General features: G+C 38.3%; 1 protein-coding gene across 2 annotated transcripts in view; it reads right to left on the reverse strand.

Annotated features, from left to right (window-relative positions):
- Positions 1-16,971, reverse strand: part of TMOD1 (tropomodulin 1) — a 34,527-nt gene that overhangs the window by 1,683 nt on the left and 15,873 nt on the right. Inside the window, exons 5-9 of one of the 2 annotated variants that reach the window (XM_058169290.1) lie at positions 9,487-9,576; positions 7,063-7,190; positions 5,469-5,576; positions 3,686-3,829; positions 2,678-2,822 (exon numbers count right to left, since the gene is read on the reverse strand). In XM_058169290.1, coding sequence (XP_058025273.1) covers positions 2,678-2,822; positions 3,686-3,829; positions 5,469-5,576; positions 7,063-7,190; positions 9,487-9,576 — 615 coding nt within the window. The remainder of the gene's footprint in view (positions 1-2,677; positions 2,823-3,685; positions 3,830-5,468; positions 5,577-7,062; positions 7,191-9,486; positions 9,577-16,971) is intronic. The other variant, XM_058169291.1, reaches the window with a different exon arrangement.

Genomic DNA, 16,971 nt, shown 5'->3' on the forward strand with positions numbered 1-16,971 from the left:
TTCTGCAGAAATTAGTTCCAATTGGATTCTTAATTAAGTAACTCTGGTTGCAGTTTCCCACTTACGATTCTTTGGGGGAAAGCAACTGTAATTAGAAGAGTTACAACTGAATGGAAATGGTGCAAAAGACAGGTCTAGTTTAGGGTTGAAAGGATCAACAGTCTGAATTTTTTTTTTTCATTGTGGAAGATCCAGACATTATACATGGGAATAAACATTTAAAACATCTTCACTCAGTTGGAAAAATCAAGTTAAATGCCAGCTGTTGAAGTAGCTCTTCACAAAACAGACACACCAGGTGTTTTTTTTCCTGACAAAAATAAGTGCTGCCCTGTTTTTATCAGATTGAATTGCTGGCATTACAATAAAGGCAACCCTTTAAAAGAGGGTATGATATCTGGAGAATACCATCTAACCTCATTTATCCTAGTCCTGGTTGGCTAGCCACATGTTCTGTGCTTGGGCTGAAACCCTTTGGGACTGTCTACAATGTAGATTCTACATTGAGGAAGGTTGTTTTTAAGCAACTATTGTTCCCAGATGAAATCACATGATATTCAATTGCAAAAGTAAATCACATAAGTAAGCAAAAGGCAAAGGAAGAGCAAGGACAGAATGAAAGAGTGAGTCACAGTCATTCAACCATGAAGATAGGAGGTATTTTTCTTCCAATGAGGCAGCTATTTCTGAAGAATCAAAGGACATCCTAGAGAAATCTTTGAACAGAAGTGGAAGAGGACAGTCAGAACCAAGTGGAATAGCAGAGAAGCATTACTCGTTCCCAATCTGGGAAGGAGAGTAAAGGAATTGCCAAGAGGGCATTGCAGGGAAATACTTATACATCTTCCAGTTCCAGGGCTGAGGTGTTATGTCAGGGACCATCACTTCGATGTATACGAGCTGCAAATAAGAACTAAGTCAGATATTTTCTGTAGAGCTTTTGCACCAAGGAGGTCAATTGAGACCATTCCCCAGCCAATTGAAATCAGTTTCTACTTACAAAATCTGGACTAATAAATAATTGTGATAGCTTGCTCCCCATGTAATAGGGCTCTTCCTTGCTATTACCTATGCCAGGGGTCAGCAACCTGCAGCTCTGGAGCCACATGTGGTTCTTTCATCCCTCTGCTGAGGCTCCCTGTCGCTCAAAATATTACAACTGCCAATGTGTGATACCCACCGGCACACAATTTATTGAGCTTTTTGACTCCTGGTAAGCCAACCATGGATAAATCCAAGAAAAGAAAAGTTTCAGAAGAAAACAGAACGTTTAATTCAACTACATATGCTAGTTCTGTGGCCGCTCAGGAAATATTCAGGCACTGGAAGGTTTTGTGGCTCCTGGTGTTTTCTTTTCTGTGGGAAATGGGTCCAAAAGGCTCTTGGAGTGTTTAAGGTTGCCGACCCCTGACCTATGCCCATCTAATTAATGACAGAAGCTTCAACTATTGTGGAATCCTTGATATTCTCTGAGCATGGCTGTTTGATTGCACATGTCTCATTACCTAACTAGGTAATATCATCAGTAATGAAATGTATGAAAGCAAACAACCAAGCTCAGAGAGCATCAAAGGCTCCACAGTTCAACCCTGACTTGCATATAGTCTCTTCTTCATATTTTCATGAATGCAATATAATACAGGAACAACATATTTTGCAGAGCAGGTCCTTTGTTAATAGGTGTGATCTTTGATCTTTGACCATGAGCACTAGTGAAACGCTTAAGCGAATTTGTAGTTCCACAAGAGGTCAAGATTTTCCACTGTTTGTGAGCTGGAGAGTCTGTAATCTATCTGTATATTCTATATATGCTGCATGCTTTACATGCAAACTATTCCTGACTGAATACAAATAATTTCTATAAAAGGATTTCCAAGTCCATGAAGAAATATTGCAAGTTAAGTTAGCAGGTAATATTGGTCCAGACCAACGACTTGAATCATCTGAAGGCAGGTTCATCTAACACTAATTATATCCCACTTGGTATAAGCTTGTTTTTTTCCCTGAAAAATTTGGCAACATCAAAAAACTAAACAAAATCAATCCCAAACTCATACTTTGAATACTGCAGGAATAGCAGCCAGGAAGTTAAGGGAAAGAGACCACGTTTTAAAAGTCTGATACTTTTTCATTTAAAAAAAACCCAGAAATAATAATCTACCTTTCCACATATTACAAAGCTTCCAACTGAAACAGGAACTTTAGTTGCAACTCTAATCAAAGAGTCCATTTCTTGAATTTGTTTGCTTGCTTGTTCTTTTATATTTCTAGGTAGAATCTTGCTCTCCCTCCTTTTAATATCACAATTTGTGATATTCCTTTGAAAAATATGATCTCAGGCAACATTCATCCTCCACTCCTCAAACAAACCCTACCCACATATGAACCCAGCACTCCCCCACCCCCATAGATATTGAATGAAGGAAAACTGATGGCAACTACAAAAAGATAACAAGAAAGCAATCTCTTCTGCCTACTAGGGAGCCAATAAACAACATCGTTCCCAACCTGATGTTCTTTAGTAGTGCTGGACTACAACTCCCAGAATTTTCAATCAGACGTGACCAGTTAAAGAAAGCTAATATATAACCATGTCATCTCTTGGATAAACGGGTCAAGAAGTAAGGTCACGTCCACCCCAAGAACCCATACTTCTAAGAGAGAAAAAAAATCTCACCTAGGTCATTGTTGTTCATCATAGCATTGGATGCCCGAAGTCTGGGTCCCTGTTGAGTGAAGTTATAACCAAACTTCAACAGAGAGGTGTTTTTTTCTAACATACTGGCGATCTCCATTTCTACCTTGTTGCCCAAAAGCTGGCACTTTAAAAAGAATAGAAAAAATAGCATGGAAGACTTTTGAATTTTAGTTGCTTATTCTGCAGATTTATGTCTACGTGATGTGGCAGTACAGAGGAGAAAGTTCATCAGAAGATAGCAGAATCTCCCTCCTCTATTATGCTAGAAAAGGGGAAGATACAATAGGAGGAAGGGTTGCCCATGACTGGGATGGGAGGAATGATAACCTACTGAAACTATAAAGAAAGGCTAATAAGGTTATTTGTAATCTTGGAGTCCCAGGTTTGTTTGGGAAAAATTAAGGCCCAGAGAAGTTTGACCCTAAAGGAATCTAGACTGAAAATTCTCTGGAACCAGTGCTCTAATAATATATTGCTCTAGCAATCAAAAATTTAAGGAGTCACATGATAGAATAAGACATTTTATGCCAGGTATGACCCTTCCCCCATACAAGAAGCCTTTGATTGAGGATAGCAAAGAGTGAAAGCACACATAGCATTTCTGGAGCACTATAGCCACCTGGAAGCATCCATCATCCCTGTCTACAGTCTGGACAAGTGTTTCTCAACCTTTGCAGCTTGGGCTGTGAGGACTTCAACTCCCAGAACTCCTCAGCTAGTATACTGGCTGGGGAATTCTGGGAGTTGAGGTTCACACAGCCTCAAGTTGCCAAGATAAGACATACTGATCTGGACAGACCTGTTCCACCTTTAAGCTGAATGTAAATGCCAAGCATATGTAATGCTCATTGGCTGCTCCCCCTGGATATCCTCAAGTGTCCTCCTATCTCAGTGTTGTAATACAAAGCCCAGAATCAAAATGGAAGTGGAGGTTATTGCTTGGACTGTAAAATCTGGTGGAAGCTGATCTTCTTCTACACAGGTTACCTGGTTGTCAATTTTGAGTTCAATTAGTGTTGTGTTATTCTGCAGTGCTTTTATCAGGGCCAGGATTCCAGATCCAGTAATAAAATTTGATTCCACATTTAAGCTCTTCAATACGCTGTTTTCTTTTATCATTTCTGCCAACGCCTTCCAATGAAAGAGAAGACAAAGAGAAAAGCAAAATACTCGTATATTATTACTGTTGCTAATAAATTTAAGCAAAAGTTCAATGACAGCATCATTAATACAAGAATGCTTTTTTTTATCACAAGTTAACTAAAATACTGACTCAAACCAGAGTTTTCTATTTTATCTTTTGGGTGACTCTGAGAAACCCACAAGGAAGCTCTGACACATCACCGGGTTGTTGTTGTGAGGAACATTAGTGGGGCCCTGCTGAATTAGACTCTTAGCTAGTTTAGCTCACAGCTGCCCAAGGAAGTTGTACAAAGCAAAGGCAGAATATAAATCTAATAATGAACAAATTAACATAAGATTATTTTATATTGTGAAAATAGAAATTAGCTTTTAGTGACTGGAAATCAGCTAGGAGGATAACAACAGAAATGCAGATATCCAGTCTGAACCAGTCACCGGGACCAAAGCTTTATTCTTTCAAGCTTTCGGGCTTGTGCTGGAGTTCATCACTGGGGAACCTCTCTGTCTCCAGAGATGTTCCCTGATGACCGGCTCTAGCACGAGCCAAAAGGCTTGAAAGAATAAAGCTTTGGTCCCAGTGACTGACTCAGTTTGGATCCTGCAACATTATCCTGCGACACATATATTTACCTTCATTCACAACAATAGAAATCCTCAAATTTGGTTAATGATTATCCTGAGAATTCAGCCATAGAGAGTTCTTTGTAAAGAGAACAGCTCTGCTACCAAGGAACCTAAAATCAGTTTAAGACTGAACATATGACAACCCTCAGGAGTATAAGTTACCTTCTTAAAGGGACCATATTTTAGCTCTAGCGATTTGTATTCTTTTAAGAACCTGCAGTCTCTCAGTGGATCTTTCCATTGTAGAATTTATAGAATGAGTTCCTCAGAGGTTGACAGCTTGGAAGCGTAATGCACTCAATCCCCTTACTTTTTTACCCATTGCCCCAATTTCTTCTGTTTCTGTCAACCACGTCTGTCATAACTCAAACCAACAGCTTATAACAAGTATGATTCATTAGAAGAAAACCAGAACTATTGAATAAGAAATAGTATAGTTCAAAGAGCTATGTGAAAGAACGATATAGTTCCAATTTCTTGGTCACTGCAGGAACTGCTAAAGCAGAGGGCTACTCAGTCTGTGTTTGAAGAGCTCCAGTGAAGAAAAATATGCTACCTCATGAGGCAACCTATTCCAATGATTATTATTATTACTGGAATTACTCTTATTACCTGGAAATTCCTTAAAATCAATCAATCTCATGACTAATCAGAATGTCCTTCTCTATAGTTTCCATCCATTGTTTCTCGGCCTAGTTTTTAGCACAAAAGAAAACCAGTTCACTCCCTCCTCTATATGACAATACTACTTCTGAAGACTACTATCACATCTTCTTTCAATCATCTCATTTCCAGACTGAATGTACTCGGTCTTTTAACTGTTCCTCACAGGAATTGGTTTCCAGTCTCCTCCCCATCTTGATCACCTTCTTCTGAACTCACTTGGGAAAAGGCAGCGTTCTTATATGAGACTTGGATTTCAACCAAATAGGATGCCATTAAAGGAAGCAATCCCAATAAAAGCTTTCCTGAGAAGATTAGGTACAAGTCATCTGACACTTACAAAAGCAACAGGGTCATTACTTCTTGTTCCTACTATGCTGAACTTTTTCACATAGGTGTTAGTCTTCAGAGCTTCAGCATAGGCTTTCAAAATAGGTACAGGGATATCCTTTAAAAGAGAAACATCAGACAAGGGTGATATGAGCTGTTTTTACTGGGACACAACCATAAATTCAAAAGAATCATGGATCTCCTAAATCCAGTGACGCCCTTTAAATCATTTCAAACATGTCAGTTCTGTGCTCTTATGCTACCTTTCCCCTGCTGAGTTCTTAAACAAAAAATAAACCCATTCGAAATCATTTTATTTTATTTATTTAATTTACACACCACCCATCTTGCCTGGATAGTGAGGAGTAAGAACAGAAGGTAGGAATCTCAATTTCATTTTAAAACAGGTAGAATAAAACAGTGGTAAAACATATTGCAAAGAAAATAAAGGAACTGCACTTGGAAAGTAGTATGTTCTTTTGGTCCTTCTGACATGTTTAGATTCTTCCTTGATTTAGAATTATACTCACAAATGTGTCTGGAACAAAACATGTGGAAATAACTTGGTTTTCTTTGCAGCATCAGCTTTATTTCATATGTTAAGTATCAGAGAGATAGACAGGGAAAGCATCTGTCACATTAATGCCAAGTATATTTTCTCTGAAATGATTGACTGCTTTTTAATGGAAAGAATGATGTATATATTGTTTTAGAACTACCATCTCAGTTTAACTTCTACTTCATGATTCAATTATAGTTCTGGTGTGAAAAAGATACCTTTTCAACAAGTCAATTCAAGTAATGGAGGGAAAAGTCATTGCCTTTATTCTCTAGAGCAGTGATGGCTAACCTTTTCGGCACCAAGTGCCGAAAGCATGCACATGTGTGAGCACACACCCATAATGCAATCTGTGCATGACCAACTCCGCCACCCTGCGTGAACCCTACCCCCTGCACATGCATGCACACCCCCATACACACCCCACTCCCCGCATGCACGCGTGACCCCTGCATGCACCCCCCCCGCGCGCATGCACATGCATCTCCCGCATGTGCCCTGCCCCCCAGCATGAGTGGCAGAGACTTGAAAACCAGCTGGCCAGCGGGAGGCGCATGCACATGCACGGCGGAGCAGAGCTGGGGCGATGGCTCACATGCCTGCACAGAGGACTCTGTGTGCCATCTGTGGCACACGTGCCATAGGTTCACCATCACGGCTCTAGAGCTTCCTGGTTCATGGAGAGTGGAATGCAAATGGCAGCATATAGCAAACCTTGGTTGAGCTTGAAAAAAAGTCATGCAAGTCCAATTTGAATGGAAAACCATTCAAGGTTAGCCTACAACATCTTATAAAAATCTTTGAGGCAGTTGTCAATAGCAAGCCTCTTTATTGTGAAGAAACCCCAAAAAAGTATATTTCTGTACAGCAGTCCTTGTCTTACAACCACAATTGGAACCTGAATTTCTGTTGCTAAGCAAGGAAGTCAATAATTGCCAAAAAATTCATAATGTCAGGTATGACTCAGACTAATTTAGTAGACCATAGTACAAATTTTGCCCCTTCTGCCTACTTATAGCAAACCCAGATAGAAAGGAAATCATACCTTAATATTATTGAGATTAATTTCCTGAAGTTCTGGATCATTGTTTTTGACTCGTTCCAAAGTTTCTTCTACATTGGTTGAATTTGGCTCATCAGGAACCGGTTTATACTGGGTGGGCTTAATTATACCTACATGAGTGAAAGAGATAAAGATCCATGTCCATTTGCTTCTGACCAGTCATTAGTGTTACAATGAAGAAACAATAGTAGCTTCACTCTTATTCATCTTGTAGGCTTCAACCCTGATTTCCTAAAGCTTACAATATTTGTAATAGCATTTATTTCACTCAGGGTATAAATGGAAGAATTTGATTTTCTGATGCTGGATTCTTATGAAAATAAATTAAAATAAGTTCAGTACCAAACAATCACTGATACAGTTTTAAATTCTTATTGGCCAACTGATGACGAAAATATCTACAAAGTTGTATAGAAAGACATGGAACAGGCTCAGCTTTGGTAGTTTAATAACTAAGCTGCTTTTTAATTCTATTTTCTTTAAAAATGCTTTCACATGCCTCTTACAGATGCACAGAACAGATAGATGAAAGCATATGTCTTTTTAAGCCATGTTGAAAAATTGGAATTTAAATAAGTTTAAAAAATAAATGTATACAATAATAATGTCTCATGTCTCTTGGCAGCTGTACTGAGAGAATAGTATGATTTATAGATTTTGTTTGGACTGTGTTTTTAAGATTTAATTATTATTTTTTTAAAAAATTCAGTTTAGAGACCAAAGAAAAGGGGAAATACATTTGAATGTCTTGTTTTCTGAAATTCATGTTTGGAAATTTTTTGGGTGCATAAACTGCATGCCAGGAAGAAAAGCTTTTTTCTGTACTTCATCATAACTTCTTTCTTTTCAAAGTGAAATCTACATTCATTGTAGACATTGACAGTCTATGTGCTTCCTTAGTGAACAATGACAAATTGTATGTCATGAAAAAGACTACCCTCACCAAAAAATAGGGGGAAATTTTTCGTATTATATAAGCATGTATTTAGAAAAAGTATTTCTTTGATCAGTTCTGAAATGTGTATTTTTCTGAAACTCCGTACAAATAAATTTAACATTTCTACACTATGAATAATTCCAACATTCTCAAGTGATCTGCTCTGTAGAGAACATGTTTCTCTATAATCAATTCTAAACATAAAGTATTAATCAGTAATATTCTCTGGGGATTATTTCAAAGAAATGATTTTTCCCAGGCCATATGACCCCAAAGATGGAGATATGGATTCACATTATGGATGCACATTACAAAAGTGCCATTAGCATCTTTACCTAAAAATTAAAGATGATTCTCTGAAAGAAAAGCCAAGGAGAAGAAAATCTATAAATCCAGCAAATCCAATACCCAGCATCTCCATCTTATCAAACTAGGTTTGCTTACTTCAATTGAAACCAAATTTGGACATTATTACTGCCCTGACAATAAGCCACTGATCTACTTGAATCTTTCTCTCTCTGTGTATAGATACTTCAAAAACAGAGCAGGAACTCTGGAAAAAAGGTGTTAAAACTGAATTAAGAACTACTAATTAAAATTATTGCTTGTAAAATAAGATGCTGTATTCACAAATTTAATTAACACTACAGATATCAACTATTCTATCTCTTACTCAGAAATGCAAATCATTCTCACAAACACATCCAGACACTTTCCCTTTTGTTCTTCCAATAGTAACATACACCCAAGAGAGAAAAAGAAATAACTAGAATAGAACTGGAGCAACAGGAAAGTTGTTCTGAGAAAGAAAAGGAAGATTCAGTGATTAAAAGGTACGGTCTACAAAAGCTCTATGTTGTAATTTCACAAATGTACACAAAGGGGCAAAACTTGCTTTGCAAACACCACAAGACTGCTTTTGTAATTTTGATGAAAGCACTGGATTTTAGAGATGCTTATTAAGAGAAGGCAAGAGAAAGAAAGAAAAAAGTATGGAGAAAGGTTGGGAGAAAAGCATTCCTATTTAATATTACAGAAACTTTAAATTCAACAGGAGAAAAGTCTCCCAAATAGCAAGCTAATTCTTAGACTGATCTTCAAAAGGACTCTGATATTTGGAGCCACTTGCAACTCATGCTTATTCCTTTGTTTTCACTACCTTCTGTTCTTTTCATTAAATGTAGGGACACACAGAATGGGGGGGGGGGACCAAATATATGTGTTGGACAATTATCTGGATTTGAAGGGGAAAAGTGATTCTGAATAGTGTGTGGAAACATACATACCTTTTGAATTAACGTGCCTTTATAGAGTATGACACGAGCATTCTCACATATTCTGAATCTGTTTTCCTCTCTTGAATCTGGATTTAATCTGAATCTATACTGTTTTATTAACTATAATTATAACACTGCTGCTCTTGACTCCCTTTGTTAGATTAACAAAGTAGTGTTGTAAACCTTACTTACTGTCCAATCCTTCTTTGTTGACTATAGTTGTAGTCCCTCGTGCTTCATAATATTGTTGGTTACTCATCAACGTATGCATGCCAAGAATAGCTACATGAGAGAAGAAGAAAAATAAGAGAAAACAAAGTTAAATAAATTTATAGATTTGTCATTCCTGGGAAAGTGATAATCTGGCCAAGACACTCAGTAGCCTAGAAAAAATATGAAATAATAGTAATAAAATATTTATTTTGAAAGGGAATATTGAGAAGATCAATTGAAGCTCAACACAGCTTGTATGTTCAAACAGGATGTGATTCCTTATTTCTTCATAATGTTTTGGCTAATTAAAGGGGTTTTTGTTGTTTTTTACATAAGCAGCAACATGCTACATTGGATAATTAATTATCCATTACAGAGGTGGTATTCAGCAGGTTCTGACCAGTTCTGGAGAATCGGTAGCGGAAATTTTAAGTAATTCGGAGAACCGGTAAATACCACCTCTGACTGGCCCTGCCCCCATCTATTCTCTGCCTCCTGAGTCCCAGCTGATCGGGAGGAAATAGGGATTTTGCAGTAACCTTCCCCTGGAGTGGGGTGGGAATGGAGATTTTACAGTAGCTTTCCCCTGCCACGCACACCAAGCCATGCCACACCCACCAAGCCACGCCCATAGAACCTGTAATAAAAAAAATTGAATCCCACCACTGATCCATTATCAATGGATTCCTAACTGATGTGACTATGACCTGCATATCCCATTAAATCTAAGAGAATTTCACTGCATCCACCCACTATGGGAAACAGGACTGGGATAAATACAGTTCTCTGCAATACTTGGCAAATTGCTATATCTTACCAAGTGAGCTCTTTGCAGTAATGCATTACCATTTAGCAAAGCCTGAGTCACATTTGTCCTCTAATTCCAGTATGAGCAGAATCTGAGCTACTCCCAAAATCTGCAAGAGCTTAACGAAGTGAGATGCATTCTCTCAGTCTTAGGAAGCAATGGCAAACCACTTCTGAAAAACCTTGCCAAGAAAATTGCTGGGATTTGACCTGGCAGTGTCCAAGAATCAGACATTACTGAATAGAAGAAATACACACACACAATAAGTTGTCTTGTTGGTCTCAGAATAAATAAAAGCTTATTTGATCACAGAGTTAGTTCACACCTAGCATTTTATTCTGACATGCTTTCAATAACACACACACACAAATATTTTATAAAGCTATATCCGAATCTAGATTAGGAAACATGCAACATTCTGGACAGCTGTACATTTGATGGCAACTTTTTGTTAGGAATATAGTAAGTTCTGCAGTACCATAAGTGATAATTACATATTTTAGCCAGTTATTTGTATATACTGTACATATTGCATCAGCACCATCTTAGAGCAGGCATTCCAGACTTGCATTTGAATGAAAATGAACTAGCTCTTTTCTAAATCACTGCCTGCCACCTACAATTTTTGTAAATCCTTAACAAAATATTCAATCATTAGTTGAATGACTAAGACTACAGTCCCAAAAAAGACTCATTAGTGCGCAGATAATGGAATAAGCTGTATTCTTGTTGATTCAGGAGAAAATAGCATTTCCAAATTGTCTTCTCTTTATATAAAATATATATTTCTCTATTTAATTTGCTTTATTACTAACACTAGATTTGATCATGCTCCAGAAGTTCTTTAACAAGCAGCAGAAAGCTCAGAGTCAGACGTTCAGTTGCAAAGGATCTGTTTGTCTATCTATCTATCTTGCTGAAATGCATTTTTTTAAAAAAACCTAGTACATACAGTATATATATTAAAATACAATCAGATATATATTTTAAAATATCAAAATAATTACAAAATATTTTTTTTTGTTTCTAGTCTATGGCTTCCCAATTAAAGTTTCTTAAAGAAACATTACTGAATTGGTCTCTTGTAATATCCCAGAAGGGGGATAGAATCCCTTACAGTACATCTTACAATGGACTCGGTGCCATGTTTTCCCTTTTGCTTTGTGTGCTAATGAGGGATGTGGAAGTTTTCTACCAGTTGTGTCTCATGGAAATATGTCCTGGAGGTACTACACATTCCTATGGCTGGTTGTACAAGAAAGGAAAACTTGTTGACGATAGACCAACTTTTTGGACATGGGCCTCTATATACCCATGTCTCCACACTACTGTTACCTGTTCAATTAGGAGTCTTAAAATGCTGAGAATCCTAACATCTTGTATATACTTGGAAAATCACTGCTTAGAAAAAATAGCCCCCAAAAATAAGAATAAAACAATCTATAAATAAATAATTTATCAGTTCAACTTGAGATTTCATAGATATCAAGTCATCTCTTATAAACAGCAGGCCTATGGTTTCACTAATCGTCTTTTCCATTTCTGTATGGTTTTAGCCCAAGAATCAATGAGGCCTCTGCTTCTAAAACAATTTGGAAGAAATTCCTGCCTCTCTGATGGGCTTCTCTGGCTTACTGGTGCCACACCTCCATCTGCTGTGCTGTGGGTAGATAAAGCCTATTTGACTGGTTTGCCCTAAGCAGTTTATGAGTCCAGAGAGATTGCAGAACAAGAGTGGGCAGTTTGGCAGAGGCCTTGGTCACAGCCTGTAATGATTGGATGTTGGACCATTTTGTCCTTCATGGCCTCTTCTTGTTTGCCAATTGTAGACTGCACCTTGGCTTACCAAGGAACTCCAGGAGATAAAGCTCCCAAAGAGATGTCTGGAGCCCCACTGGATGAACTTAAAGAAGCAAGCTAATGAAACAGACCTTATTTTATCTACCAATTGGACAACAGCAATGTTCTTTACATGAGGTTGCTCTGGAAGACCACTTAGAAACTGTAGCTGGTCCAGAATACAGCAGTGCAATGTAAGGTACACTTTACGCTCTACAAGCTGATCTTGTGGCCAATAGATTTATGGATACAAGTCACAATGCTGGTTATGACTTCTAAGTCTCTTCATGGAATAAGCCTATTTGAAGGACTGCTCATCTCCAAAGATTTCTGCTGAATATACTTATGCAAATTATTACAGTATATTGTAGTCTTCCAAGCAAAGTTGTACCACAGGTAGTCCTTGAATTATGACCACAATTTAACCCAAAAATTCTGTTAAAATTGTTAAGTGAATCTGGCTTCCCCTTTGACTTTGCTTGTTAGAAGGTGGCAAAATATGATCCCGGGACACTCAACCATCATAAATACCTGCCAGTTGCTAAACATCCAAATTTTGGACACATGATTGCAGGGATGCTGCAATGGTTGTAAATGTGAAAAAAAAATCATAGGTCACTTTTTAAAACACAATTGAAACTTCAAACAGTCACTAAATGGATGGTTGTAAATCAAGGACTACCTGCATATACATCATATATTATAATCTGGTCCCTTGAAGTGTTACATACACAGGATTTGCTATGAGATACCATAATTTATCCCAAACAATTGATGCAGCATTCTCTTCAGAATAAAACTGAAAATCTACTAAATCTTCACATCTTAAAATAGTTTAATTTAGAAGGTACCAGGTCTAAGAAGAATTAAACTGAACTGGGGAACTTAACTGCAATCATTACGTTCTTGCATTTATTTCATTAAAACAAAGCAAGGTCTCAACGCAGTGACTCATGCAGAGATTTTACTAATTGTTTTGTTAGATATCTCATTCTGTTATCTTGGCACCAGAAGCAGCCATAGGAATAAATAGCAATAGACTTATATAATGCTTTACAGTGTCAGCATATTGCCCCCAACAATCTGGGTCCTCATTTTAACCACCTCGGAAGGCTGAGTCAACCCTGAGCCTGGTGAGATTTGAACTGCCAAATTGCAGGCAGCCGATAATCAGCAGAAGTAGCTTGCAGTACTGCACTCTAACCACTGCGCCACCATGGCTCATAAATTCAATTCAAAGAGATAACAGAATTACTCAGGCCTACCAGAAAATTATTGGAGGACAGAGTAAGGCAAGGGTCATGCACTAAATATTGTGGATGAGCAGTGCACCAAATTGCCAGCACAAATATGGTATGTAGATGTATTTTTATGTAAATATGCATAAGCGGCTCTTGGAACTCCTGGAATATTACCCATGTATTTGTTTTTGGAAAGGGCAGAGAAAAATCTATACTTTCTTTGGGTAGAACAATCAGTTATTGCTCTTTTAGATATGCAGAACTAATTGTTAGTAAATATCCCATCTTGGCATAAGCTTGGGGTGCATTCATTAACTGCCTACCCATTTGCCATTTTAATACAAGTTCTTGGCAGATCTTTATTCATGAGCGCATAGGGAGTGAGAATATTCCACTTTGCCAGTCTGCATGTGATGAAGGAAACGTAGAAACCAATGAGCGAGCCTTTGGTGGAAACTCCAATTCACAATCCAGTTTGTGCAAAAAGAATAAAATGCTAAAGCGGCAAAATAGTTTTGGGTAGCGGGGAGCGCGGCAGGCCTAATGCAGTCTTGCATTCATAAAGCAGGACTATGAGGTCACCAGCATGGCTCTCTTACAGTCCTTCTGCAACTTCTGCTGAGATGGATGATGTCATGGAAATATGAGAGGAAGAGGCAGCAGGCTGGAAAAAACAGACATAGTTAAGGCAGGAATGGGGTTGCTTCAGGGAACTTGAGCTGAATAAAGGGAGGGGGATTTTAGTAAAATCAGAGAGATGAGGGTTAATTCACACTTTTGGAGAATAAAGCCAAGCTCAGAAGAGAAGGAATGGTGAAAAAGATAGCTCTGAGTCCCAGAAGAAAAGGCAGTATATGAATCGAACAAAGAGATACATGCTGGTTTCTCATACTTCTTTCTCCACATGAACCTGAATTGTGACATCATAGAGAGGAAGAGAAGAGCCGATATTTTTAGGCACCATGGATTACAGAGCATCAAAATATAGACATTTGGATTGACTGGGCCATTCAGGGAAAATGGATGTCCATTAAACCCACATTTCCATCATTTGCTTTGATTTATCTCACTTATATACTGTAACTATGTAATTGATAAAATAAGTGTTTTGTTATATCTTGAAGCTGTCAATTTAATGGACAGAGTAGAGGTGAAGTCAAAATATGACAAAAATGTTCACTGTATACCAAGCCCACTAAATCAAGGATTTACTGTATTTTAACAACAAATTTGCTTCACCAAGGAGGAAGTTTCAGTATGCTTTACTCATATAAAAATTCTGCCCATTTTGTTTGCTATATTTGAAAAAGTCCATAGGTTTCTCCCAGTAAAATAATAGAATAGAATAGAATAGAATAGAATTTTATTGGCCAAGTGTGATTGGACACACAAGGAATTTGTCTTGGTGCATATGCTCTCAGTGTACATAAAAGAAAAGATACGTTCATCAAGGTACAACATTTACAACACAATTGATGATCAATATATCAATATAAATCATAAGGATTGCCAGCAACAAGTTATAGTCATACAGTCATAAATGGAAAGAGATTGGTGATGGGAACTATGAAACGATTAATAGTAGTGCAGATTCAGTAAATAGTCTGACAGTGTTGAGGGAATTATTTGTTTAGCAGAGTGATGGCCTTCGGGAAAAAACTGTTCTTGTGTCTAGTTGTTCTGGTGTGCAGTGCTCTATAGCGTCGTTTTGAGGGTAGGAGTTGAAACAGTTTATGTCCAGGATGCGAGGGATCTGAAAATATTTTCACGGCTCTCTTCTTGATTCGTGCAGTATACAGGTCCTCAATGGAAGGCAAGTTGGTAGCAATTATTTTTCTGCAGTTCTAATTATCCTCTGAAGTCTGTGTTTTCTTGTTGGGTTGCAGAACCGAACCAGACAGTTATAGAGGTGCAAATGACAGACACAATAATTCCTCTGTAGAACTGGATCAGCACCTCCTTGGGCAGTTTGAGCTTAGTGAGTTGGCGGGGAAAGAACATTCTTTGTTGTCCTTTTTTAATGATGTTTTGATGTTAGCTGTCCATTTGAGATCTTGCGATATGATAGAACCCAGAAATTTGAAGGTTTCTACTGTTGATACTGTGTTGTCAAGTATTGTGAGAGGTGGAAGTATGGAAGGGTTTTCCTAAAGTCTACCACCATTTCTACGGTTTTGAGTGTGTTCAGTTCCAGATTGTTTTGGTTGCACCACAAGGCTAGTCGTTCGACCTCTCGTCTATATGCGGATTCGTCATTGTCTCGAATGAGACCAATCACTGTTGTGTCATCTGCGAACTTCAGTAGCTTAACAAATGGATCATTGGAGATGCAGTCATTGGTATACAGAGAGAAGAGAAGTGGGGAGAGCACACAGCCTTGGGGGGGCCCTGTGCTAATTGTACAGGTATTTGATGTGATCTTGCTTAGCTTCACCTGCTGCTTCCTGTTTGTTAGGAAGCTTGTGATCCACTTACAAGTCTGTTCCGGTACCTGTAGCTGGTTTAGCTTAGTTAGAAGAATGTCTGGAATGATGGTATTGAATGCTGAACTAAAGTCTACAAAAGGACCCTTGCATAGGTCTTTGGAGACTCAAGATGTTGTAGGATGTAGTGCAGAGCCATATTAACAGCATCATCTGTTGATCTATTTGCTCGGTATGCAAATTGCAAGGGGTCTAAAAGCGGATTCGTGATGGTTTTCAGGTAGGAAAGCACTAGCCTTTCAAAGGTTTTCATGACTACAGATGTTAGAGCAACTGGTCTGTAGTCATTCAGTTCCTTGATGGTGGGCTTCTTCGGCACTGGGATGATGGTAGAGCGTTTGAAGCAAGAAGGAACATAGCACATCTCTAGTGATTTATTGAAAATATGGGTGAAGATGGGGGCCAATTGGTCAGCACAGACTTTTAAGCAAGAAGGAGTTATCTTGTCTGGGCCTGGCGCTTTTCCTGGCTTTTGTCTGTGAAATAGGTCCTGCACTTCCTTTTCTGTGATCACTAGGGGTTGTGAACCCAATGAAATGGGGTCAGTTGTCGGAGACTTGGCTGTTGTTGGTGTGTCTGAGATGGGGGTTGTGGAGATAGGTGGCTGTAGTCCACAGTTGTCTCTCCTTTTCTTTCCTTCTTAGAGAAAGTTCAATGATTTCCTGCTTTACTAACTTTTTTCACAGTTTTTCAAATCCTTGTCTGACTTTACGCTTCCTGTGAAATTAACATACTATGCTGGCAAGATGGGAAGGCATTAAATGGATCATACTTTTTTTCCCATTCCAGTATCAGCTTTAAAAAAACAGCCAATCTTCAGAAATAATACTTACTTCACACCAGTGTTTCTCTGGTGCTGGCTGGGGAATTCTGGGAGTTGAAGTCCACATACCGTATGTTAAAGTTGACATAGCTGAGAAACATTGCCTTACCCCCTTCCCAGTTCTTCCCAGCTCTTTCGGAGCCAGGCTATCTGGATTATAAATGGCTTAGGCAGTTTTACAGCAGGCAATGAACCCTTGGTTGGAGGGGAAAATAAGAAACCACTATATTTTCTTTTCTTTTTATGAAGTGGGCTTGGCTGATCAACCCT

This window comes from Ahaetulla prasina, chromosome 2 (genome assembly GCF_028640845.1).
Source record: "Ahaetulla prasina isolate Xishuangbanna chromosome 2, ASM2864084v1, whole genome shotgun sequence".
Lineage (NCBI taxonomy): Eukaryota > Metazoa > Chordata > Lepidosauria > Squamata > Colubridae > Ahaetulla > Ahaetulla prasina.